This window comes from Chelonoidis abingdonii, chromosome 6 (genome assembly GCF_003597395.2).
Source record: "Chelonoidis abingdonii isolate Lonesome George chromosome 6, CheloAbing_2.0, whole genome shotgun sequence".
Lineage (NCBI taxonomy): Eukaryota > Metazoa > Chordata > Testudines > Testudinidae > Chelonoidis > Chelonoidis abingdonii.
Genome location: NC_133774.1, coordinates 52,535,195 through 52,560,349, shown reverse-complemented (window position 1 = coordinate 52,560,349; position 25,155 = coordinate 52,535,195). Strand labels below are relative to the sequence as shown.

Below are 25,155 nucleotides of genomic sequence, written 5' to 3'. Positions count from 1 at the left end.
CCGCGATAGATTAGGTTAGTGGGCCGACGCAAATTGGTACGGTAATATTGGGGCCTCCTGGCGGTAAATGCCACAGTGCAGCCATTGTGAACTGCTGCTGGACAGCAATCTGAACTCGGAGCCACTGGCCACGGTTAACAGGAAACAGCCCCACGAACTTTTGGAATTCATTTCCTGTTTGTCCAGCATTGAGCTCTGCATCAGCACCAGGTTGCGATGCAGGTCCCAAATCAAAAGAAGCTCCAGCATGGACTGTAGGCGAGATTACTGGGGATCTGACCGATGTATGGGGAGACAAATCTCTGCGCTATCAGAGCTTCCATTCACAGAAGACGAAATGCCCTCAAGCATTTTGAATAAAATCTCTCAGGCTATATACAGAGTCCACAGCACAGTGCAGTTGTTGGTGGACAAGCGTGACGGAAAGCCAAAGAATCAAAATGGACGTCATTTTTTTGCACCATCATGCATTGGGGTCTCAACCCAGAATTCCAATGGGCGAGGGAGACTGCAGGAACTATGGGATAGCAACCCACAGTGCAACGCTCCAGAAATCAACACTAGCCTCGGACCATGGACGCACACCACCAAATTAATGTGCTTAGTCTGGCCGCGTGCACTCGACTTTATACAATCTGTTTTACAAAACCGGTTTATGTAAAATCGGAATAATCCCGTAGTGTAGACATACCCTTAGTTGAAGTTGCGTAACTTAGATCGATTTCCCCTCCCCACGCCCCTCCATGTAGACCAGGCCTAAGGTGATAGGAGAGAGGTCTCCCATTAACTTAATTACTCCAGCCCCCACGAACTGCAGTAGCTATGTTGGTGGGAGCAGCTTAGGTTGGTGTAACTTAGGTCACTCAGGAGGTGCTTATTCCGACACAACTGGTAGTGTGTACATAGCCTTAATAACTCCACCTCTGTGAGAGACGTAGTGCTTAAGTTGATGTAGTTAGGGTGACGCAGTATCTGTGTAGACACTGTGTTACTTACTTTGCCTGTTGTCTGTCAACCCCACAGGACTGTTGTTGCTGGTGATACACTGACAAATTTTGACATCACCCCTCAAAATGATAGGATCTATCGTGCACAAAGCTGCAATGAATGAGATTTAGGAATATTTTATTGTTATGGGATATATAATTCTAGTTTAACATATCCATCTACGATGAATTACAGAATCATGAATTGGGTTTCTGTTGGAATTGTGGTCTTTTGGTATGAGCAAACTCATTTATACATCAGCCCTTGAGCACAGGGCTCCTGATGATGTAAAATGTACCAAGAGGGAACTGAGAGTTAACCAGTGCAGGCTCAAAAGTGGGTGACGATGGCTGGGGAAGAGTGTGCCCAGTGCAGCCAGGGGATGCATATTCCCATAGAACCTCTGTCAGTGTGGATCCTCTGCCAGTTGCACTTTAAGGTTTCCTTCCCTGGTGGAACATTTTGGTTGGGTAGCACCTGGTGGAAGATGTTTATGTTCCCCTAGGAGGGAGGCCTCTCCAAAGCACAGCTGCCCCAATGGTATCATGAGTGAATCAAGACTAATTCCATATTATATAGTAATAGCACTGGAGCATTTTTTTCTAATTACATTGTGCTTGACTTCTGAAGTTCCAGGTGATTTTTTTTTCCCCTCAAGTGGAAAAATATAGTTTTCTAGAAATCAAATCTTGCTTGTTTTACTCATGTAAGTAGTCAAAATGACCTGTAATGAGGCAACATGTCCCAGTGGATAGGTGACTGGACAGGGAGTTGGAAGCCCTGGGTTCTGTTCCTGTAACTGACCTGTGATGTGACTTTCACCAGGGTGCTTTGCCTCTCTGTTTGATGCTTTAGTAGAGTGCTTTGATATCTACAGATAAGTGCTACATATTTTTACACACATGAGTAAGGCAAGCAGTTCAGGCTCTGTGATTTATATTGTAGATATGAGATAAATGTTGAAGCATCTATATTTATTTAGATGCTCACATATTAATTGGTGACAACGAAATAGAAAATAACTTTTTAAGCCAAAAAAAGTTAAAATTCTAACATTTGTTACCTAAAATATATTACTATTAAATCTGTTTTTAGAAACCTAAGCATAACTTTTTATTGGTTGCTATTTAATTTAAGAATAGACCAGGTGGGTGTGGATGCATTATCTAGCAAAAATACACCTTTCATAACAATGAAAATTAAGGTAGAAAAATACTGCATCATATGATAACATACTTTTAACAACAGACAACTACAGTGCTCCGGAATGTTTCCCCTCCCACCTAGTTTTTGCCAGTGATCACACAGAGGAGAGGAAATTTACCCCTGCGTGGATGGCCAGCACAAGGCCTGTGTACCACTTAAGTCCTCAAAATAGGGCTTCTGAGGGATAAAAGTGTTGAACAAACCTTGTCCTGGCCCTTTGTGCAGAAGTGAATGTCATTCCAAGGTGAACACTTGGTTTCTTGCTTCCCTCTCCCCCACACCACCCATGAAGAACACCGGAGGACAGCTCCCTTTTCAAAAAACACTACCATATATAATTATATTCATTGTTTTGTAATAACATTACATTCCATCATTGACTTTAAGGAGGTAACACAGCATGAGCCTGGATTAATACAAATGTTTTAAACTATCTAACTGAAAGCTCTTGTTGCATATGATGATACTGGATTTTGCAACTTCCTAAAACCAGGTAATTTACATCTATACAGCATGTTGAAGTAGAATGAATTCAACTGAACAAGAACATTCCTGCAATAGAAGTTCCATTCTGTTTATTTAAGTTGATTATATTGAAACTTGTATTTTGAAAGTTGTTATTAAGAAGTCATCTTTTGATTCTCAGGATTCAGAGTAAAGCTCCAACGAACTAAAAAATGAGTGAGAATTGTTTTTCTTCAGTTCTGAAACATTACAAGCATTTTCATTGTATGAGTCGTACTAGATATTAAAATATGAGTTTTTGAACTTTAATGTTTTCTCCTGAAGTTCTGTATGAAAAATAGCATTTTATCTATGAAATAGTACAAATTGCAATATTATGCTATGTTTGAAGAAACACTCTGCTACAGATAGACATGGAATTCAGTTCCATTAGGACAACATTGTAAAATTACTAAGAGTATAGTTGTAGTCTGAAAAGTTACTAGTCTTGGTATTCAGGAGGAATAATGAATGTTTGTTTTTAATTAAAGCAAAAAGAAAAAAATTGAAGGAACAGTTTAATTTACAAATATAGAAACAAAAATGTAGGGAATCAGCTTCTTTGTAATATCTTGTTTTATGGTAACTAATACGTCAGAATTTTTCCTTCTGCTTTTACAAGAGGAGAGGAGTCAAAATTATCTAAACTTGCTAGAAGGTTCCTTTGCAGAAGGTTCCCTCCTGCCCTCTAATACCTTGAAAAGCCCTCCACAACAGCTCCATGGAGTAATAGGAAAGGTGGAACTAGTGAGCACCTGCGACAGACAGACCAGAAGTAGAATTGCTTGTGCTGAGGGCCTAGAGATGAGTTGACTTTAAAAAGAAGCACATGTAGCTGGTCCTTGATACTAGAATTAGGAGCTAGTTTGTGGTCCTACTGTAATTTAAAATTACTTCCAAATTAAATACATCAGTTAATACCACAATATGATGCTATTATATAGGGGAAAATGTAACCAAGTGTTCGTGTCAGCTGCAACAAAACAATTACTTTAAAAATGGAAAAGGATACATTTGAGACATCTTTATTCCTCTTAAATTGTAAACACTTTTATCAATAGTTTTTTTAATTGTCTGATTTTGTGTTGAATCTATATTGATACTTTAAATTGTTAATATTTTGGGGCTGGGGAAAGGAGGTGAAGTAATTTACCTTTCCTTGGTTAAACATAAAATTAAGTTACTTTTAGTTATCTGTAATGTCTACTGTAAACCCGAAATAAAACAAAACACTTTTCATTACAGTGAACTCCTACTCCATGAGTTTAAAATATCACAACGTTTTACTTTTGTTATCAGATGTTTGTTTTCTTTTAGGGTTGCTATTGTATGCTGAGACACTTGATTCTTCTCAGTCCAGTGAGCCCCAAGATGGATGAAACGTACTGTATGTCACCCAATGATTGCTATTTCAGCCTCAGGAGTGTATTTTCAAAGCAGCACAAGGATGGTAATATACACTCAGAATTTTTTTTTTTGTGTTAGATGTGTTTACTAGTTTTCCTAATAGTCTTTAATGTATATTTCTTAATGTAGATATATTTTATTAGTATTTGATTTTGTTGTTCCATTATTGCCCAGATGTGTTATATACCATCTTAATTGATTTGTAGATTGGGTTGGGTTTTTTTTCATTGTGGTTTGCCTAAAAAGTGTTTGAAATGTGATATAGTATCTAATGCTGATGTGAAAAAATACTGTAGGATTACTTCTGACCTTGTGTCCATTTGTGTACACCAGGAATAGCTCCAATCTGAGTGGGATTATATCAAATGTCAAATGAGTGAAATCAGTGTAAAGCTAGTGTGAGTTTAGAATCATTTTTTATATACCGTATGGGGTGTAATATAGGCTACCACTGAATAAGCATGAACATTAAAAAGGGAACAGTTATTCCTTAAAGATGTAAATCGATGACTTAATATGGCAATGTAATTTAATATTTAAAAACTTTGTGGTTGTTCATGAAAATGGAAGGATTATATTTTCACAAATTACTATCAAATAGGGAAGTTATAGGCTGGTTAATCTTTTTCCTATTCATTCTCTTTGAAAATTAGGTGTTATTTTCGACAGCTAGGGAAGAACAAGGGCACGACTGGTATGATGGATGAAGCTGTAGAGGTATCAGCTGATGGGAACTCCCTTATAAAAGCTGTCTATCAAAGCAGACTTCGCCTCACAAGACTGTTGTTAGAAGGTGGAGCATACATTAATGAGAGTAATGACCGAGGTGAAACCCCTTTAATGATTGCTTGTAAGACACAGCATGTGGACCAGCAGAGTGTTAGCAAAGCAAAAATGGTTAAATATCTGCTGGAAAATAAGGCAGATCCAAATATACAGGACAAATCTGGAAAGACAGCTTTGATGCATGCATGCTTGGAAAAGGCTGGCCCTGATGTGGTTTCTTTGTTGCTGAAAAATGGGGCTGACCTAAGTCTGCAAGACCATTCTGGTTACTCTGCACTTGTTTATGCAGTAAACTCTAAAGACCGAGAGACCCTGAAAGTTCTCCTAAATGCTTGTAAAGCAAAAGGAAAAGAAGTAATCATCATTACAACAGACAAGTCTTCATCTGGAAGACAGACAACTAAACAGTACTTAAATGTGCCTCCGAATGACATTGAGGAATGCCATTCTCCAACTGCTTGCACTTCCCCATCAGAAATAGAACTCAAAACATCTCCACTTTCAAATTCATGTGATACAGAAAAACCTCTTTTTAGCTTTAAAGAACCAGATCAGCCTGGAAGCATGGAAAATATATCTGAGCCAGTCTCTCCTACTAGAAAACCAAATTTAACACATGTAGGACCTAACCTGGCACAAGTGCAGCGTCTGCATTCTGAGTCTTGGGTAAAAAGCTCTCTGTTCCATCAGAATAAAATTTCCTCTTTACAAGAAGAACTTCAGGATATAACTCCAGAGGAAGAACTGTCTCTGAAAGTCAATGGTCTAGCCTTATCCAAGAGATATATTACCAGACACCAAAGCATTGATGTAAAAGACACTGCTCATTTGTTGAAAATCTTTGAAACTGGCTCAAGAAAGTTGTCATATGAGGAGATAAATTCTCAGCCACTTTATGCTGAGGGAAACCATAGCCAGAGTGAAATTCCTGTGGATCAGGATTCAGATTCCGTGCAAATGAGATTTGTTTCAACTCTGAGAAGTATTATTCAAAAAAAAAGTTTAGGGGCAAATCACTACAGCTCTGATTCTCAGCTAACTACTAGTCTGAATCCTGCTACCACTGAAGATAGCAAATCACTTCTGGGAAAGAGAAAGATTCTCTCTCCTTCTCCCTCTTTGTTATCAAATTCCAGAGAATTGCTAGAGAACATGCCTCCTGGTCCACTGAACAGGAGAAACCATGCCGTTTTAGAGAGACGAGGGTCAGGAGCCCTCTCTTTAGATCACATTGCCCAAACTAGGCCAGGTTTTCTTCCACCTTTAAACGTGAATCCTCATCCTCCAATTCCAGATATTAGTTTTAGCAACAAGATTTCTGGAATTGTTTCTTTTGGACAAAAAACCCTAATTCCAACAGCACCTGCTTTTCCCAAGGAGTTCAAAGGTAACAAAATGTTGGTAAGGAGGCAGTCATTACAAACTGAACAGATTAAACAACTTGTGAATTTTTAACATGGTTCTAAAGTGTTAACGTGTACATACTTGTAGCTTTATTCATTTGGAATAAATATACCCCAAAGCAGAGAGCCCACACAAGGTCCTCTGTACCACAAAGGCCCTTAACATGGGATTCTTGGATGGACTCTGAGATGAGTTTCATCTTAGATTTAGCAGATAAATGTGTTCAGCTAAATTTACTCTGCTGCTATAATCTGCAAAGTGACAAATATACTTTCACCATATTCTTCATAATAGAAAACTAAAACACTATGGGCCTGATTCTTTGTGGCCCCATACTTTTTGAGTCATTGACACAAAACACTTATTCTGATTTGGTAGCATTTTACACCCAGTATGTACTCAGTTTGCACAGACATAAGTGACTACATAAAGTGCAGGGCATTGGAGAATTAGGCTATATGATAGTTCCATCAACGTAGGTAGAGGAGAATAGCAATTATCAGAGCAGATTAGTAGGAGTTACAAGCCCCTAAGGAACAGAGAACAGGCTTAATGTGGGAAAAGTATACAAAATAGCTACAATTCTAAAGTAAAACAGACCACAAAACTGATACAAAATAATGTATAATTCATATTTTTATTAAGCAACAGCTTCAATTTAAAAACAATCAATAACATTTCCTAATTTTTGATTGTTTTTAAATACTGCATATTAAATAATGAAGTAACTTATTAAACAAATGGATAAATGTTTCATCATGAGCTGGACTAAAATGTCATACTTTAAGATTTCCAACATGTATATTTCTTTCCCACTTAAAGCTCAGACTCTGCTTTTGTCCTTTAATACAAATCTTATGGATACTCTAGGTTTTGACTCTTATTTGGCACTTTTATCACCTCAGTTCTAACAGTCTATCCATTTTAAATTTGTTTTATTTTCACATACTTTATACAAATTAATATTTTATTCTTATTAACATGGTGGTTGTGAATTATATTTAAACTAGACACTTGCTTCTAGAAATACTCAGTAGATATTTGTGGTGTTGCAGCTTTAGTCCTAATCCAAATAGTATTACAAAATGTTTCCTAACAAAAAAATGTTAATTATTGTGCCATCAGTATGTTTTATTATCTATTTGAAATTTACAATCCCTATCATCCCCTTTGATGCAAAAACACTTCCTAAGTTGGAGAAGGCAATACTAGCCCCATGGAAAGGATAAGAGCATGGTTTGCATTCATGCAGAACCTAACAATCTGTAGCAAATGCTAGCCCCAACACCCCCACCTGCCCCGATTTTAGAGCATGGCATTAGCTCTTCTACACCCTGAGCTGGGCCCCCTAATCCATGGTAGCATGATTGGCTGGGTGGCCAGGTGATATTGTCATGGGTTCCTAGTCCCTGGCTCTGTCCTAGCCTTCCTAGGAGCAGCTAGGATGAGAACTAAAGCCATTGATGTAAATTTAGTGCATTAACTTCAAAAGAATTTTCCATAGGAAAATGTGGTTTTAAAGGTGACCGTCTCACCTAAAGTGATTTTTCCCTGACTATTCCAATTAAAATTCCATGGAACCTCAGATGTATAGGTGACTGCTGGTAGTTGAGAGGAGTATACACTGTAGAGAACTGCTCCCTCCTTTCTACCATATCTAACTCCATTCAAGCATGATTACCACATTTTTCCTTGCCTCTGCACCATGCAGACATCTGCGCTGCTTTGTGCTTACTTGTTTTTTGTGAACAGCTTTTTTTATCCAGACCATTCTTCCAATGAAAAGCTCTTGTCACTTGCCGTTTGGTAAGAAAACTATCTTCTATATACACAAAAAGCAACTATAAAAGGACGTTAAGATTGCCAAGTCAAGCACTCAAAAGTTAGGAAATTCCAGAAATTAAAGTTGTCCAGGGGTTTCATAGCACTGGCTGACAGCAGAGGAATTTTCAGACTCAGGAATCGTAGGACTGGAAGGAACCCTGGAAGGTCTTCTAGTCCAGTTTCCTGCACTCAAGGCAGGACTAAGTATTATCTAGACCATTCCTGAGAGGTGTTTCTCTAACCTGCTATTAAAAAATATCCAATGATGGAGATTTTACAACCTCCTGGATAATTTATTGTAGTGCTTAGCTGCCCTGACAAGAAGTTTTTCCTAATGTCCAAAATAAATTGCCCTTGCTACAATGTAAGACCATTAAGAACATAAGACGGCCATACTGGGTCAGACCAAAGGTCCATCTAGCTCAATATCCCGTCTTCTGATGGTGGCCAATGGCAGGTGCAGCAGAGGGAACTAACAGAACAGGTAATCATCAAATGGTCCATGCTCTGTCACCCATTCCCAGCTTCTGGCAAACAGAGGCTAGGGACACCACCCCTGCCCATTCTGGCTAACAGCCATTGATGGACCTATCCTCCATGAAATTATCTAGTTCTTTTTTGAATTCTGTTATAGTCTTGGCTTTCACAACATCCTCTGGCAAAGAGTTCCACAGGTTAATGGTGCATTGTGTGAAAAATACTTCCTTTTTTGTTTGTTTTAAACCTGCCTATTAATTTCATTTGGTGAAATTAATTCTTGTTATGTGAAGGAGGAAACAGGGCCAGCTTTAGGAAGTGCAGGGCCCTATTTGAACAGTTTCGAAGGAGCCCCGGCATGGATGACTTTTTAAAAAAAAAGTAAGAACATATGTGGGGCTTGTACTCCGGGTCTTTGGTGGCATTGAAGGACCTGCCGCTGAAGTGCCAACGAAGACCCAGAGCAAGCGAAGGACTCACCGCTGAAGTTCCACTGAAGACCCAGAGCGCCGCCAGGTGAGGAAAAATTAAAAAGGCGCCTTTACCTAGGGAAGGGATTCTCACTGGGCGCAGGGCCCTCTTAGGCGTGGGGCCCGATTCGGGGGAATTGGTGGAATAGGCCTAAAGCCAGCCCTGGGAGTAAATAACACTTCCTTATTTACCTTTCTCCATACCAGTCATGATTTTTACAGAGCTCAATCATATCCCCCCTTAGTCATCTCTTTTCCAAGCTGAAAAGTCCCAGTCTTATTAATCTCTCCTCATATGGAAGACGTTCCATACTCCTAATGATTTTTGTTGCCCTTTTCTGAACTTTTTCCAATGTAACTTTTTTGAGGTGAGGCAACCACATCTGCATGCAGTATTCAAGATGTGGGTGTGCCATGGATTTATATAGAGGCAATATATTTTCTGTCTTTTTTATCTCTTTCTTTATGATTCCCAACATTCTGTTCACCTTTTTGACTGCCGGTGCACATTGAGTGGAATGCACATGGCTGCTTGTCCTATCCTCGGATGTTAATGATAACAATTTTTCTCTGCTCCTCTCTTATCCTTGTAACAATTGTGTCCCCCGTCTTCTCTTCTCCTGACTGAAAAAAAATGGATTTGTTTAATCTTCCCTTATAGGTCATATTTTCTAGACCTTTAATCATTGTTCTCCTCTGGACTTTCTCTAATTTGTCCACATCTTTCCTGAAATGTGGTACCCAGAATTGGACGCAGTACTCTAGTTGAGGCCTAATCAGCACAGAGTAGAGCGGAAGAATTACTTGTTGTTTCTTGCTTATAATACTCCTGCTAATACATCCCAGAATTTTGTTTGCTTTTTTTGCAATGATATTACACTGACTCCTGTTTATCTTATGATCCACTATGACCCCCAGATCCCTTTCTGCAGTACTCCTTCCTAGGCAGTCATTTCCTATTTTGTATGTGTGTAATTGATTGTTCCTTCCTAAGTGGAGTACTTGGCATTTGTCCTGATTGAATTTCAGCCTATTTACTTCAGACCATTTCTCCTGTATATCCAGGTCACTTCGAATTTTAATCCTATTCTCTAAAGCACTTGCACCCCCTCTCATCTTGGTATGATCTGCAAACTTTATAAATGTACTTTCTATGCGATAATCTAAATCACTGATGAAGATATTGAACAGAACTGGACCCAGAATTGATTTGTGTGGGACTTCATTTGAAGCTTGACTGTGAACCACTGATAACTGCTCCCTGGGAATGGCTTTCCAATCAGTTATGCATCCACTTTAGAGTAGCTCTATCTATGTTGTATTTCCCTAGTATGTTTATGAGAAGGTCGTATGAGACAGTATCAAAAGCCTTACTAACGTCAAGGTCTATTGCATATACTGCTTCCCCCCAAGCTACAAGTCTTGTTACCCTGTCAAAGAAAGGTATTTGGTTGGTTTGATGTGATTTATTCTTGACAAATCCATGCTGACTGTTACTTATCACCTTATCTTCTAGGTGTTTGCAAATTGACTGCTTAATTATTTGCTCTATTATCCTTCTAGGTACTGCTGTTAAGCTGACTGGTCTTAATTCCCTGAATTGCCCTTATTTTGTTTTTTATAGATTGGCACTATATTTGCTCTTTTCCAGTCCCCTGGAATCTCTCCTGTCTTCCATGACTCTTTGACAATAATCACTAATGGCTCAGATATCTCCTTAGTCAGCTTCTTGAGTATTCTAGGTCTGTTTCATCAGGCCACTGGTGACTTGAAGAAATCTAACTTGTCTAGAAGATCTGTGTACCCCCAGGCGTACATGTAGTCCCTGGTTGAGAACCACTGTTCTAAGCAACTAAACAATCTTTCGTAATGGGAATTATCAGGCAACCTCCACTATAGATGGCACTATCACCTCTGCCTATAATACACTAAGATTGGATTTCTAAGCAATTCTGTAAAAATGGCATTGTGAAGTCCAACATTTTTGTTTTGAAATGATTGAAAATCAAACTTGCTTAGTCGACAAATGAAGACATTTTACTTAAACTACCAGTTCTACAAACTCAGCCAGTCAAGTCAAGCTGAATTCTTTCCTTCACATGTATATTCAATAGTAATAAAAGTCTGGTAGGATAAATTAAGTCTTTAGTTAAACCTGTGCAACACAAGTGATTTCAAATTAAGTCCCTACTGCCACCTGGGTATCCTTATTGCTTAAGAGGGTTGGTATAGGTATAATTAGAAAATTCCAATTTAAAAATTGGAAATAGAGCCCAGCTCTTCTGAATCCCAGTGTAGTGCTGTATCTCCTAGCAAACACTGCAAGAGAGTACGTCTCTGAATACAAATAAGGAAGAAAGCAGCATGGTACCATTTTTTCAGTTATTTTTTCTGAACAGGTAAACATTTTTTAAAGGTATAATATAGTCTTTCAAAATTATTAGGCTCCTATGCTACGTATCACATACACACTTAAAGATGCTCTCCAAACAATTTTTATTTTAAAATTTACACTTGTTGAGGGGGCATCTGTTTTGCTTCATTATGATATTTAGTGAGCCCTGGGAGGTTTACTTTTTTACATTTTTTTTCTGCTTGATATTTTACCTTTGTAATATTAGGAATGTCAAGTGTAATGATCTGAGTTTTCTAGAGGAACTTCGAAAAGTTTTAGATATGTTTATGGTGAATTCTGAACACTTTTATTGAAGGTGCATGGATATTGAATATTTAACAGTTTCCTTTATCCAAAATGTTAACTACTAATTGAAGTTAAACAGGTTTTTTGTTTTGTTTGTTGTTGTTTTTTGGCGTTTAGTGTTTTGTTTTGTTTTTAAAAATTAACTCCCCTCCCCCCCCTTTTAGTGACTCAACTTTCACATTTTTGGTGCTTGTCATTTTAAAAATTGCGCTAGGTCCCCATTTACTACGGTATCTTTTATCTTAGATAACTTAAATTTCTATATAAAAAATAAACAGGAAAACTCTACCTTCAAAATAAAACACAAAAACAGCTTTCAGGTCATCTTTCTATATAGCAAAGACACAAACTCATTTTCTTTTCCTTTGCAGGTTACTTTTAAAAAGTGAGTTTGACATGGCAAAGTCCTGAAGGGGTACAGGGTAGAGTGACTTAAAGAAGTTAGCTTACAATTTTAAAATCTCATCACTATTTTTCCTAGAAATTTTTGTCTTTGATAAGAACAATAATGGTGTACTGTATGGATAATGTAATAATTAAAAATGAAACAGTAAAATCTTGTGAGCTTTCTACAGTTTCATTTTTAAGAGAAATTAAGTGAGCTTTTCATTCACCAAAATATTAACAAATATAATTTTCTGTAAGGGATTCTCACTTTTAAGTCTTGTGCTGCCACAGCTAAGGTAGAATTCCCTATTCAAACCTTTTTTACCCTTGGGAGGCAGCGGTAATTCAGGATGAGTCAGGATCTCCTCGTGTAAATAAGTGCCACTGCTGAAGAAGCTTCCACTCTCTTCCTTGTTAGAATTTAAGCATGGAGCTCTCCACAGGAACTGACACCTTTTACCACCATCCATCTACTTTGCCTGTTTTGGAAATTCTGTCATAGTCTCCCTGCTTTCCAATCAACTCAGTTAGTTAGTTATTGCTGGTCTCCCTAGTCTTTGGTGTTCTGAGATAGTACCAAAACACCAAGCGTCTTTGAATATGTCTAGACTGCAGCTGGGAGCATGCTTCCCAGCAAGGGAAGACAGACAGACAAGCTAGCATACTAAAAGTAGCAATATGGCTGTGGTGGCACGGATGGTAGCTCTGCCTAGCTGCATGAGTAGGTATCGAGGAGATCAGGCAGACTTGTACTCAGGAAACTACTCTAAGCCACAGCCTATGCTGCCATTGCCATGCAGCAATTTTTAGCATGATAGCTCAAGCAGAGCTCGCACCTGCCAATCAATCTCTGCTGGGAAGCATGCTCCCAGCTGTAGTGTAGACATAACCAAGAAGGCCATGGCTTTATTTTGCCATTCTTTCCAATCAAGTAAGCTTTGATGCATTGCTAGGAGCACTTAGTTTTTTGTTTTGGACTTGACGTTTTGTAATCCCATTTTGGTGCTTTTTTTCTCATAGCTTTGACACTTTTTTTTTATCCCAAGTGTGTTTGCATATTGGTACACTTTCAGTGTTCACTACTCCTGTAGCCTCCTACTTCAGCTATGTTTGGTGTATTTATTTTCAACTTTCTCCATGCCTCTTACCTTGATCTTTACGTGTTCCCACTCTACTTGAACACTTCAAAACCTTATAAAACTTATACCTTTTTCCCCAAGATGTAATGTGCTTCTGGTTGCAATCAGAGGGAGAAGTACTCCCAAAGTCTTTTGGAAGTATGATTGTGATCCAGGATGCTTTGTTAAGAGAAGACAGCATGAGGGCCTAATGGCCCGCATCAGTAAAGGGCTAGTTCTTCCTCATATGCCTTCGCTATCAAACAGTATTATTTGTATTACAGTAGCACTAAGGGCCCCCAACTAAGTTTGCAGATTCATTGTGGTAGGCACTATAAAAACAGAGTAAGAGACAGTCCCTGCCCTGAAGATCTTGCATTCTATTCCAGGAGGAACATGTTTCCCGAGCACAAATTGTTCTTGGAAGGCTTCAGAATGTTTAGGTAGTCTGCTACTTACAACAGCTTCCAGGGACCTCCCTCTCAGATAGAGACTTTGGGCCTTTCACTCACTGGGCCCAGATTGTCTCTGATACATGGGTCTGAGTAATATTCAATAAAGCTACTCCACCTGGTGTCCAAGAAACCCTCCATATTGTCCCTTCTCCTCCCTCTCAGAAAGCTCTTGGGAGCCTCAGGTAGACACATTGCTGGAAATCCTGTTGGTTCTTGGTGTTCCCCTCTCTTGACAACTGGATAATCAAAAACATCATTTGAAAAGTGTCTAAGAATCAGTTCATATCACCATTTAAGTACAGGAGTCACACTGGTCATGATAAAATAGCAAAAGTCCCAGCTTGTTCTCAGAAGACAGTTGGAGCCTAGGTAGATATGACTTGACTCAAAGACTTCCTGCCTCAGTACAGGATCTGAGATAGCATCTGTCTAGCAAAAAGGATTTGTCCAAGGCAGCAGGTGTTATCTTACAATGCTACAAATGATGAGTGTGATGTCAACAACAATTTTGATATTATCCACAAGACAATCTCAGTGGATCTCAAGATTCCAGTGGAAGCAAGTTATGTAACATTACATCCCAGTAACTAATGGAAATCAGGGACAATCTCCATTTACAGTTGGACTTCCAAATTCAGCTAGTATGCATTGTAGTGACTGATGCATTTAGCCTGGAATGGAGAGTCAACGTGAAGGATCTGTCAGTTGGTCTTTCCAGGAAAAGTTACTGAATAATAAATAATTTTTACAGCTGCCTTATAAGAAGAAATTGTATTTCCTTAGCATTTTAGAAACTGGCTAGAAGGAACCTGTACCTTCTGCAGAGCTATTTCAGACAGACAAAAGTCTTTAATGTTAGGGGAGTTCTGCCCTGTGCCTACCATGCTGGGAGCATAAAAGCCAAGTGATATTCCAGTGAGATGATATTTTCAGTTATGGGTAAGTAATTTTCCATGTAATCAATTAGCTAAGATTATCTTCATAGTACAACATTAGGCCCAATTCTCAGCTTAGTTCAATGGTGTAAATCAAGAATAACCCTACTTAAGTCAATGGAATTACACTGCCATAAAACTTATGTAAGGCAGAGGAGAACTAGCCCATTTTGTCAATCATTTAAGGGAATATACACAGAAAGAGGGAAGTATTTTATCTTATATATTAGCCACTCATTTTTAAATGTTGATAAAAATAACTGTTTTGGGATTTTGCAACATACTCATAGAATTTAATTCAACATTTCAATAGTTAAGTAAGTCTAACCAATAAATGAATGTTCCATTTTAAAAACTGTTTCTCAGAAAAGGTTCTTGTCTTAAGATTTCCTTCATGTTTAAAAGCATTCAAACATCATACTATTATTAAGTGCTTTTGACTTTAACGACTTATAATGATTTGAGCTGTGCTATAAATAGGGCCCGACCAAATTCACAGTCCCGAAAAATGCATCACAGACCATGAAATCTAGTCTCCCACCCCCAATCCTCCATGAAATCTGGTCTTTTGTGTGCTTGTACCCTATACTTGTATTCTGCAAGTTGCATGGGCCCTTTTTAAAGACACCATAATAGAGGCCCAACTACAATATATACCCCAAATTAAGAAACACAGTAAAAGAACTAAAAAAGAGCCACCGTGGCTTAACAACCATGTAAAAGAAGCAGTGAGAAATAAAAAGACTTCCTTTAAAAAGTGGAAGTCAAATCCTAGTGAGGCAAATTAAAAGGAGCACAAACACTGCCAGCTTAAGTGCAAGAGTGTAATAAGAAAAGCCAAAGAGGAGTTTGAAGAATGGCTAGCCAAAAACTCCAAAGGTAATAACAAAATGTTTTTAAATACATCAGAAGCAGGAAGCCTGCTAAACAACCAGTGGGGGCCCTTGACGATCGAAATACAAAGGGAGCGCTTATAAGACGATTAAAGGCATGACCAGAGAAAAACTAAATGGGATTCTTTGCTTCAGTCTTCACTGCTGGGCATTGTTAGGAGATTCCAACCCGAGCCGGCCTTATTTCACACTGTGTTAGGTGACAAATCTGAGCGGAACTGGGGCACAGATTGAAGTGCATACTAGAGGGAGATTTTGGAATCTTAATTGAAAACTCCACATAAACAAGTCACACGGGACCAGTGATGGGATTCACCCCAAGAGTTCTGACAGAAGAACTCAAATGTGAGTTGCGGGAACATTAATAAGGCTTGTAACCTGTCCTTTTAATCAGCTTCGGGGTTATCCCAATGATGGAAAATCGCTCTGTAACGGCCAAATATTTAAATAAATGGGCTCTAGAGGTGATCCGGCAATTACCAGCCGGAAAATCAATAAGATTTACCCATCTGAAGGGGTACCTGGGCAAATTCGTCGAAACAATAGTTACGTAATAAAATTGTCAGACACATAGAAAAATAAACTGTTGAAGCCAATAGTCAACATGGTTTCGTTAAAAGGGGAAATCGTGTCGTTACAATTCTATGTTGAGTTCTCTTGAAAATGGGCGAGTCAACAAATGTATACCAAGCAGGGGTCCAGTGACAAGTGTACTTAGAATTTTCCAGAAAGCCTTCATTTGACAGCGTGCCTCACCAAAGGGCTCGGGACGTTAAATTTAAGCTGTTCATGGGATAAAAAGGAAGCCTTTCTGGTATGAGAAACTGGGTTTTTAAAGACACGCGGACAAAGGGAGGCGTGGGGAGGGCGGGGTGGGGATTGCGGGAAGTTGGAATAGGGGGGGAGCGGAGTTGTTGGTGGCAGGGGGAAGCGGGGGAAGGGGGCATTACACGTGGCTGGGTGGGAGGCGGGGGGATGGTGGGTGCTGAGGGGGGGCGGGGGGGGGGGGGTGGGGGGGCGTCGTTGGGAGGACGTGTCGGAGTAGGCGGTAAGGGAGGATCAACGAGAGGTGAAAACAAGGGTAGGAATTAATGCGGTAAATTGCCCAGAATGGAAGAGGGACACGTGGTGTTTTCCCAAGGGTCAGCATCTAGGAACCAATCACTATTCAATTTATTTCATAAATGATCTGGGAAAGGGTGTAAACAGTGAATGGTGGCAAGTTTGCAGATGATACTAAAACTGCTCAAAGTATGGTTGAAGAACCAAAGCAGCTTGTGAAACCTTATGCGCCAAAAACCAAATCTAAATAAAACCAATAAACACAAAAATCTCACAAAAAACTAAATGCCTTGTGGCAACAAAATCGGCAATGAAAATTTAACATGTGGGTAAAATAATGTATCCTGAAGTAGGTGGCGTTAAATGGCCATTGGAAAAAACAACCCCAACTATCACGTACATTATGATGGGGGCTAATTGTACATGCAGTCAGGAAAAATTTTTTGGTCGGTCTATTGTGTGATAGTTCTCTGAAGATGTCCCGCCCGTCGGAAGAGGTCAAAATAAAAAGCGAACAAGATGTATAATCATTAAAAGGGTGGGGGCTACAGAATTTCAGACTGGCAGAATATTTACGTGCGCTTATATCAAGCCAGGTCACCCATATTCTATACTGTGTTACACATGTGGTCTCCTCACCATCAAGATATTCTGCAGCCCTAGAAAGGTCTCGGAAGTAATCGGCAACTAAAAATGAGTAGGTGGTTTGCAGAGGGTTCCATCGGGGATACAGATTAAGAGGTGTGCTTCTTCAGCTTGCACAAGAGGAGGATAATGGGGGGATATGATAGACGTCGATTTTAAATATCATGTAGTGATGTAGAGAAGTGGTTAAGGAAAGTTTTTTCTGTAATCCCCATAATAACAAGACGTTAGGTGGTCACACCCAATGATAATAATAGAGGTAAGCAGGTTTTAAAACAAATAAAGAGGATAGTTGCTCTTTCTCACACAGCTCCACAAGCGACTTGTGGAACTCTAAACCCTATGAGGAGACCGGTTGTTGACCGCGTTAGGACGCATCTATATACAATGTTTAAAAGGAACTGGGTTTAATTTCATTGGTGGCTAAAGTCCATCAATGGCTTATTAGCCAAGGAAGGGTAAAGAATGGTGTCCCTAGCCTCTGTTCATCAGAGGATGGAGATGGATGGCAGGAGAGAGATCACATGATCATTGCCTGTTAGCTTCACTCCCTCTGGGGCACCTGGCATTGTCCACTGTCGGGAGACAGATACTGGGTTAGATGGACCTTTGGTCTGACCTGGTATGGCCGTTCTTATGTTCTTATACTATACAGATTTCACAGATGAGATCAGTGTTTCTCAAACTGGGGGTCCTGACACAAAAGGGAGTTGCAGGGGGGTTGCAAGGTTATTTTAGGGGGGTAATTTAGGGGGATATTGCAACCCTTATTTTTGTGCTGCCTTCAGAGCTGGGCAGCCAGCTCCAAAGGCAGTGCCCTGCCAGCAGCAGCACAGAAATAAGGGTGGCAATGCCATGCCATACCATACCATACCATACCAGCTCTGAAGGCAGAGCTGCCACCAGCAGCAGCGCAGAAATAAGGATGGTGATACCATACCCTTCTGCACTGCTGCCTTCAGAACTGGGTGACTGGAGAGTGGCGACTGCTTACTGAGGGTCCATCTCTGCAGGCAGCAGCGCAGAAGTAAGGGTGGCAGTACCATACCACGCCATCCTTACTTCTGGCTTGCTGCTAGGAGCAGCTCTGCCTTCAGAGCTAGGCTCCCGGCCAGCACTATCCAGCTGCCCAGCTCTGAAGACAGCGCCACTGTCTGCAGCAGTGCAGAAGTAAGGCTAGCAGTACTGCAACCCCCCCTACAATAACATTGTCACCCCCCACAACTCCTTTGTGGGTCAGGATCCCTACCATTAACACTGTGAAAATTCAGATTTAAACAGCTGAAATAATGAAATTTATGTTTTTTTAAAATCCTATGACCGTGAAATTGACCAAAATGGACTGTGAATTTGAGAGGGCCCTAGTTATAAACTTGCCAAGTGTACTTTCTTGCAGAATGTGAACATTGAATAAAATATTTTAATAAAACAGATCATGTAATCAAATTAAGCATTTAAGTGTCTAATTTATTTTTTCTTTCATCTGTGTATGTGTCAGTACAAAGTGTGACCAAAATGCATCCCTTGCCTGTTTCATGTAGGCCAAGTACTGAAATTTCTTGCACATGAGTTCTTATGCCCCAAAAAATTATCTTTAACTGAAATGTAATATGGCATTTGTAAAATGCCAATAACTTGTCTGACCAACAGGTCATGAGTATTAAAAAGGCCTGATAGAAAGCTCATTTAACACAATGAAAATATTCACACTGGTTTCAATAGCCTTTGGCTCAGCCACTATATGCCCCAGAAAAACTGGAGAGACTGTATGGGAATTACTTTTACTGACATGGAGAGAACATCCAAAAATAACTGTCCTTTTGTATAATAATTTAGGAGAGGTGTTCAGCCAAGCAGCTTCTGTTTTGGTATTGGATAAGTCAGGGGCGGCACTAGCTTTTTTGCCACCCCAAGCACGGCAGTCAAGCTGCCTTCGGTGGCTTGCCTGCGGGAAGTCCGCTGGTCCCACGGCTTCGGCATACCCGCCGCCGAATTGCTGCAGAATCCACGGGACTGGTGGAACTCCCACAGGCGTGCCACCGAAGGCAGCCTGACCGCCGCCCTTGCAGGGACCGGCAGGGCACCCCCCCGCGGGGTTTGCCGCCCCAAGCACGTGCTTGGAGCACTGGTGCATGGAGCCGCCGCTGGTATCAGTTGCCTCAACTGTACTGCCATGTCTTACCATAAGCAGCCTAACCACTTCTGGTAAATGTACCATGGAGGGAAGCTCCAACCTTATCCCAGTGGGTGGAGCCCACTCCAGGGTCAGATGAACTAATGACACTCCCACCACACAAACAAACCCAAGTGTTATGAAAACCACAAATGCATTTGCCTCAGATCAATCTCATTCATGATCTATAAAAATTAATCTAATAAATAAGGATCTTTTACACATATTTGACTCTGACCCAATGAAAGCAAGAGTGAAAAAAAAACACCCTCCTCGCCCCAAAAGATCTAATACATGATGACTGGACAGCATCAGACACCTGTCTCTGACAGGCTTTCCACCCTGTAAATTGCTGGATTTTGTTCAGTACAGAATATCATGGAGATGCATAATGTGCTTGCTGCCTCTATACTCTCCAGCTGATAACACAAGAACTAATCTGACCAATCCTTACCTTTTTCATACATCATCATTTAAAAATGCTAAAAAAGACTTATTGGTCATATGTGGCTATTTAAGATGCAGCAATCCATTGACAGTGTTCAGTTAGTCAAATCCTGTTCTCTGTTGAAAGGATGCTGGCCGTGCCATGGAGCTTTTTGGGGTGGTAATAGTGAGGAATAACCATGCTGATCATGACCAGAATTTCTTAGGAGCAGATGGGTGGGGAAATTGGGGGGAAATTAGGAATTGCAGGGATTCTGATAGGGATGCAGAAAGTGGAGGAAAAAAAGTTAAACCCATTTATCTTATTTTTAACTCGGGTCACCGATCAGTTCACTTTGATTATTTGTGATCTACAGAATCAATGCTATAGTTTGTTTTTATGGTTAAGACCAACAGTGGAAAACTGCTGCTAGTATGAGATGCTAAATATTTACAGTGAGGAGTCTTTGAGAAATACCAAAATACTTAAGAAATAAATAGCCATATAGAAAATATGACAAAATGGTAAAAAATACTAATGTATTTAATTTTTAAAGCATTTATATTTCAAGTATGTATATCTTTAAACAGAACTGCTGTGATCATAAAAATGGAAAAGACAGTTACTCACCTTCTTGTAACTGTTGTTCTTCGAGAGGTGTTGTTCATGTCCATTCCAATTAGGTGTGCGCGTGCTGTGTGCACTGTCATTGGGAACTTTTTCCCTTAGCAGCTCCTGTTGGGTTGGCCAGGGAGCCCCCTGGAGTGATGCTCTCATGGCACTCAATATATGACCTGCCATCCCGACCCCTCTTCAGTTCCTTCTTGCTGGCTACTTCGACGGAGGGGAAGAAGGGTTGGTATTGGAATGGACGTGAACAACACCCTTCGAAGAACAACAGTTACAAGAAGGTGAGTAACCATCTTTTCTTCTTCGAGTGATTGTTCATGTCAATTACAATTAGGTGACTCCCAAGCTCTCCCACAGGGTGGGGTCAGAGTTAAGGAATCTACCAAGAGCTGCATTGTCTCTAGCGTGCTGTGTGATGGCACAGTGGGTGGCAAAAGTATGCACTGAGGACCAGGTAGCCACTCTTCAGATCTCTTGGATGGACACCTGGGCCAGGAAAGCGGTGGACAAGGCCTGAGCCCTTGTCAAGTGGGCTGTTATCCAGGAAGAGCTGCGCTGCGAGGAGACTGGAAGTCCCTTCATCCAGTCCGCGACCGCTACAAACAGCTGGTTTGACTTTCTGAAAGGCTTTGTGCGCTCAGTGTAGAACGCTAACGTCCTCCGCACATCTAACGAGTGAAACTTCTGCTCCTGTGCGTTGGTGTGCAGCTTGGGGTAGAAAACAGGTAGAAAAATGTCCTGGCCAAGGTGGAATTGGGATATCACCTTGGGGAGAAAAGCTGGGTGCAATCTAAGTTGTACCTTGTCCTTGTGGAAGACTGTGTGGGGGGGGTCGGAGGTTAATACTTTCAGCTTCGATACCCTCCTGGCTGATGTGATTGCAACCAGAAAAGCTACCTTCCATGAGATACACAGAAGGGAACATGTACTGAGTGGTTTGAATGGGGCTCCCATAAGCCTAGCTAGGACCAGATTGAAGTCCCAGGTTGGTACTGGTGGGCGAGACTGAGGGTATAAGCGTTCCAGCCCCTTAAGGAAATGGCTTGCCATAGGATTGGCGAAGACTGAATGCCCCAACTCTCCAGGGTGGACAGCTGAGATGGCCACGAGGTGCACCTTGATAGATGACATGGCCAGGCCTTGCCACTTCAGGTGTAGGAGGTAGTTCAGGATGAATGGTATAGATGCCTGGAGTGGAGATACTCAACTGAGATTACACCAGCACAAAAACTGTTTCCATTTGGCCAGGTAGGTGGCTCTGGTGGAAGGTTTTCAGCTACAAGGATCACCTCCCTCACCAATTCCATGCACTGGAGCTCCCTTGTGTTTAAACATGAAGCTTCCACGCCATGAGGTGCAGGAAACAGAGGTCTGGGTGAAGCAGGTGGCTGTGGTCCTGCGTAATCAGATTGGGAAGGAGCAGCAGTGCAATGGGGGTGCTGATTGACAGCTCCAGAAGTGTGGTGTACCAATGTTGGTGCAGCCAAGCTGGAGCGAGCAGAATTACCTCTGCCTTGTCCCTGGGGATCTTGAGGAGAACCTTGTGGACGAGTGGTATCAGAGGGAAGGCATACAGTATATGGTTCCCTCAGTGCATCGTGAATGCATCCGAGATTGATCTCAGGCTGTGTGTGGAAGGAGCAAAATGTTGGACACTTCCTGTTGCTCCCTGAGGCGAATAGGTCTACCTGGGGAAACCTCCACCTTTGGAAGATGGAGTGGATGCTGTCCATCCAGATAGACCACTCGTGACTGTGGAACGACCTGCTAAGGTGGTCTGCAAGCTCGTTGCATGCTCCCGGGAGATAGGACACCTCCAGGTGAATGGAGTGGGCTACACAAAACTCCCACAGGTGGAGAGTCTCCTGACAGAGAGGGGAGGAGCGGGCTCTGCCCTGCCTGTTTATATAGAACATGGCGATGGTGGTGTCAGTCAGCACTGCCACGCAGTGACCTTGCAATACTGTATAGAAGGTCTGTCAGGCTAGTCTTACCGCTCTGAGTTCCTTTATATTGATGTGGAGCAGGATCTCGGATTCCGACCACATGCCTTGAGTCTGTAAGTGTCCTAGGTGTGCCCCCCAACCGAGGCATCCATTACTAAGGTCATGAATGGTTGAGGGGTGGTGAATGGGACTCCTTCGCAGACCATGCGAGGGTCCAACCACCATCCTAAGGTGTCTAGGACTCGTGGCAGTACCGTTGCTACCAAGTCTAGATTGTCCCAACCCAGGTGATAAGCCGTAGTAAGCCATGCCTGTAATGGTCTGAGTCTCATCCTGGCATGCCGCACCACATAGATGCATACTGTCATGTATCCCAAGAGACTGAGGCATGTCCTCGCAGTGGTGGTGGGCTCTGAGCATCTGAATGACATGTGACAGGGTCTGGAATCTGGGTTGTGGCAGGATGGCTTTCACCTGAACCAAGTCTAGCACCACCCCAATGAATTCTATACATTGAGGAGGAGACCCAGCCTCTGGAAGGTCTCTTTGACTAACCAGACATGGGACTCCACCTGCTCCCTAGAGCTCCCTCGCAGGAGCCAGTCATCTAAGTAGGGTATACTTGCACCTATCTCTTTCGGAGAAAGGCTGCGACAACCGACATATACTTGATCAACATCGGGGGGGCTGCTGATAATCCGAATGGGAGCACCATGGACTGATAATGTTGTCATGGTTGTCAATGAACCTCAGGAAGCATCTGTGGAGTGGCCAGATGCTTATGTGGAAGTATGCACCTTTCATGTCGAGTGCAGCATACCAGTCCCCTGGATCCAGAGAAAGGATAGTTGTGCTCAGGGAGACCAAGTGGAACTTCAACTTTACCATGAACTGATTGAGTCATAGCAGGTCTAAGATGGGTCCGAGACCCACCTTTGCGAGGGTCCAACCACCATCCTAAGGTGTCTAGGACTCGTGGCAGTACCGTTGCTACCAAGTCTAGAGGGTCCAACCACCATCCTAAGGATAGTTGTGCTCAGGGAGACCAAGCGGAACTTCAACTTTACCATGAACTGATTGAGTCATAGCAGGTCTAAGATGGGTCCGAGACACACCTTTGCCTTGGTGACTGGGAAATAACAGGAATAGAATCCCTTGCCCCTTAGCTCCTGAGGAACCTCCTCCACCGCTCCCATGGCAAGGAGCACCTGCATCTCCTGGATAAGGAGTTGTTCATGAGAGGGGTCCCTGAAAAGGGATAGGGATAGGGAAGGGGTGTGGGTGGGGGGAAGTTTGCTTAAAGCATTTTCTGGTTTTTGTTTAGAATTTTTAAAACAGCTTTAATTTTATTATATTTTGTAAAAAGTATTGTCTCATAGTTTTTCCAATGCTTTTGAAGGGGTCTTTATTAAAAGAATACTGTACTGAGAGTTTATACATTTAATTCAGTAGTTGCACATTTATTGGATTCAGTATATGCAGTGGCAGCTAAGACAGAATTTATGTTGGTTTAAGTTTTCTTTTTTGTTTTTTAACTTGATCTGATTATTGTTTGTGAAACAGGGTTGAATTCAATATGCAGAAAAGATATGAGAACAATTAGAGAAAGGAAAGACATTGAGATTGCCAGTAGCATAATAATATAACTTATTTTCTTACATTAGAATCAAAATCAATAAAGAGTGAATGATTAAAATGAATTAAAAACAGACATTTCCACTGCTGCTTGTCACCATTTGTGTTGGCACAGGTGACTGTGGTTAGAGTGGCGTCTTAAGAGGGAGTCTAGAAACATGATTTCCTTTTTAAATGTTAAGTTTTTTTTAAAACCTATTCAGAGTTAGATGCAACACACAGAACAGAAGGTTGAGAAAAGTCTGTCTAGGACCTGATCCTGTAAACCTTATTGTGAGTAGTCATTACTCACACAATTTGCCCCACTGAGTAAGGACATCTATCATGAGTAAGGTTTTCAGGGTCATGAACTATAATACACATATCCTGTTGGGTGTTCTTTCTGATTAATCTTTCTTCAAATCCTGCCCAACTCATCTTTGAACAGATGTTTGTTACTTTTTTTCCTATTGATAGCTTTGGCAGTTTGCTTCATGATTTTAAACACGTGTGTAATTCTGTGAAATTCTATTTTCATGTCTTGCAGACTAGTTTGCTCCTTTCCTTTAAACTCAGTCCATGGTCTCTTGTTTAGAATAAGATTTCTTTTGAAACAGTTTGTTAAAGTAAGTTCATTCCTTTCCTATATTGTATTGCATAATCAGGTCAGCGCCAGGATTGTGGTAATCTGGGGCTTTAGGCAACTCCCCACGCAGTGACTGTGCCATGACATTCCATCTCTCCTCCCCGCCCCATCATACATACCATGACCCTGTCCTTTCTTGGTGTAGTAGGGGGCTGCCTATGCAATAACCTTTGGTGTGGGTCCACCACCACTCTTCTTTGGACAAGTGCCCCTGTCATAAGTAGATAGGTAAGGGTTAATTTTCTTTTGCCTGTAAAGGGTGAACAAAGGGAACCAAACACCTGACCAGAGGACCAATCAGAGAACTGGATTTTTTAAAAGTCAGGGGCGGGAATTGTGTACTCTAGGTCTTTTGTTTTTCCCAGCTATGGAGGAAACATCTTTTCTGCTAACTCCTATTTCTTTCTAATATTTTCCTACAAAGTGTGAGTACAATGGCCACAAGGCAAATAGGCTGT

At 41.1% G+C, this 25,155-nt stretch overlaps 2 protein-coding genes across 4 annotated transcripts in view; one reads left to right on the top strand and one right to left on the bottom strand.

Annotated features, from left to right (window-relative positions):
* ANKRD34B (ankyrin repeat domain 34B) overlaps window positions 1–7,999 on the top strand; it is an 11,729-nt gene extending 3,730 nt beyond the window's left edge. For 2 of the 3 annotated variants that reach the window (XM_032769575.2, XM_032769577.2), the window contains exons 2-3: window positions 4,015–4,147; window positions 4,758–7,999. In XM_032769575.2, the coding sequence (XP_032625466.1) occupies window positions 4,801–6,345 (1,545 nt within the window). In that variant the 5' untranslated portion in view covers window positions 4,015–4,147; window positions 4,758–4,800 and the 3' untranslated portion in view covers window positions 6,346–7,999. Of the gene's footprint in view, window positions 1–2,871; window positions 4,148–4,757 lie in introns of those variants that run through there. The other variant, XM_032769576.2, reaches the window with a different exon arrangement.
* Window positions 1,646–25,155, bottom strand: part of FAM151B (family with sequence similarity 151 member B) — an 88,351-nt gene continuing 64,841 nt past the window's right edge. The window contains exon 7 of the mRNA XM_032769582.2: window positions 1,646–2,863. Coding sequence (XP_032625473.1) covers window positions 2,814–2,863 — 50 coding nt within the window. The 3' untranslated portion in view covers window positions 1,646–2,813. The remainder of the gene's footprint in view (window positions 2,864–25,155) is intronic.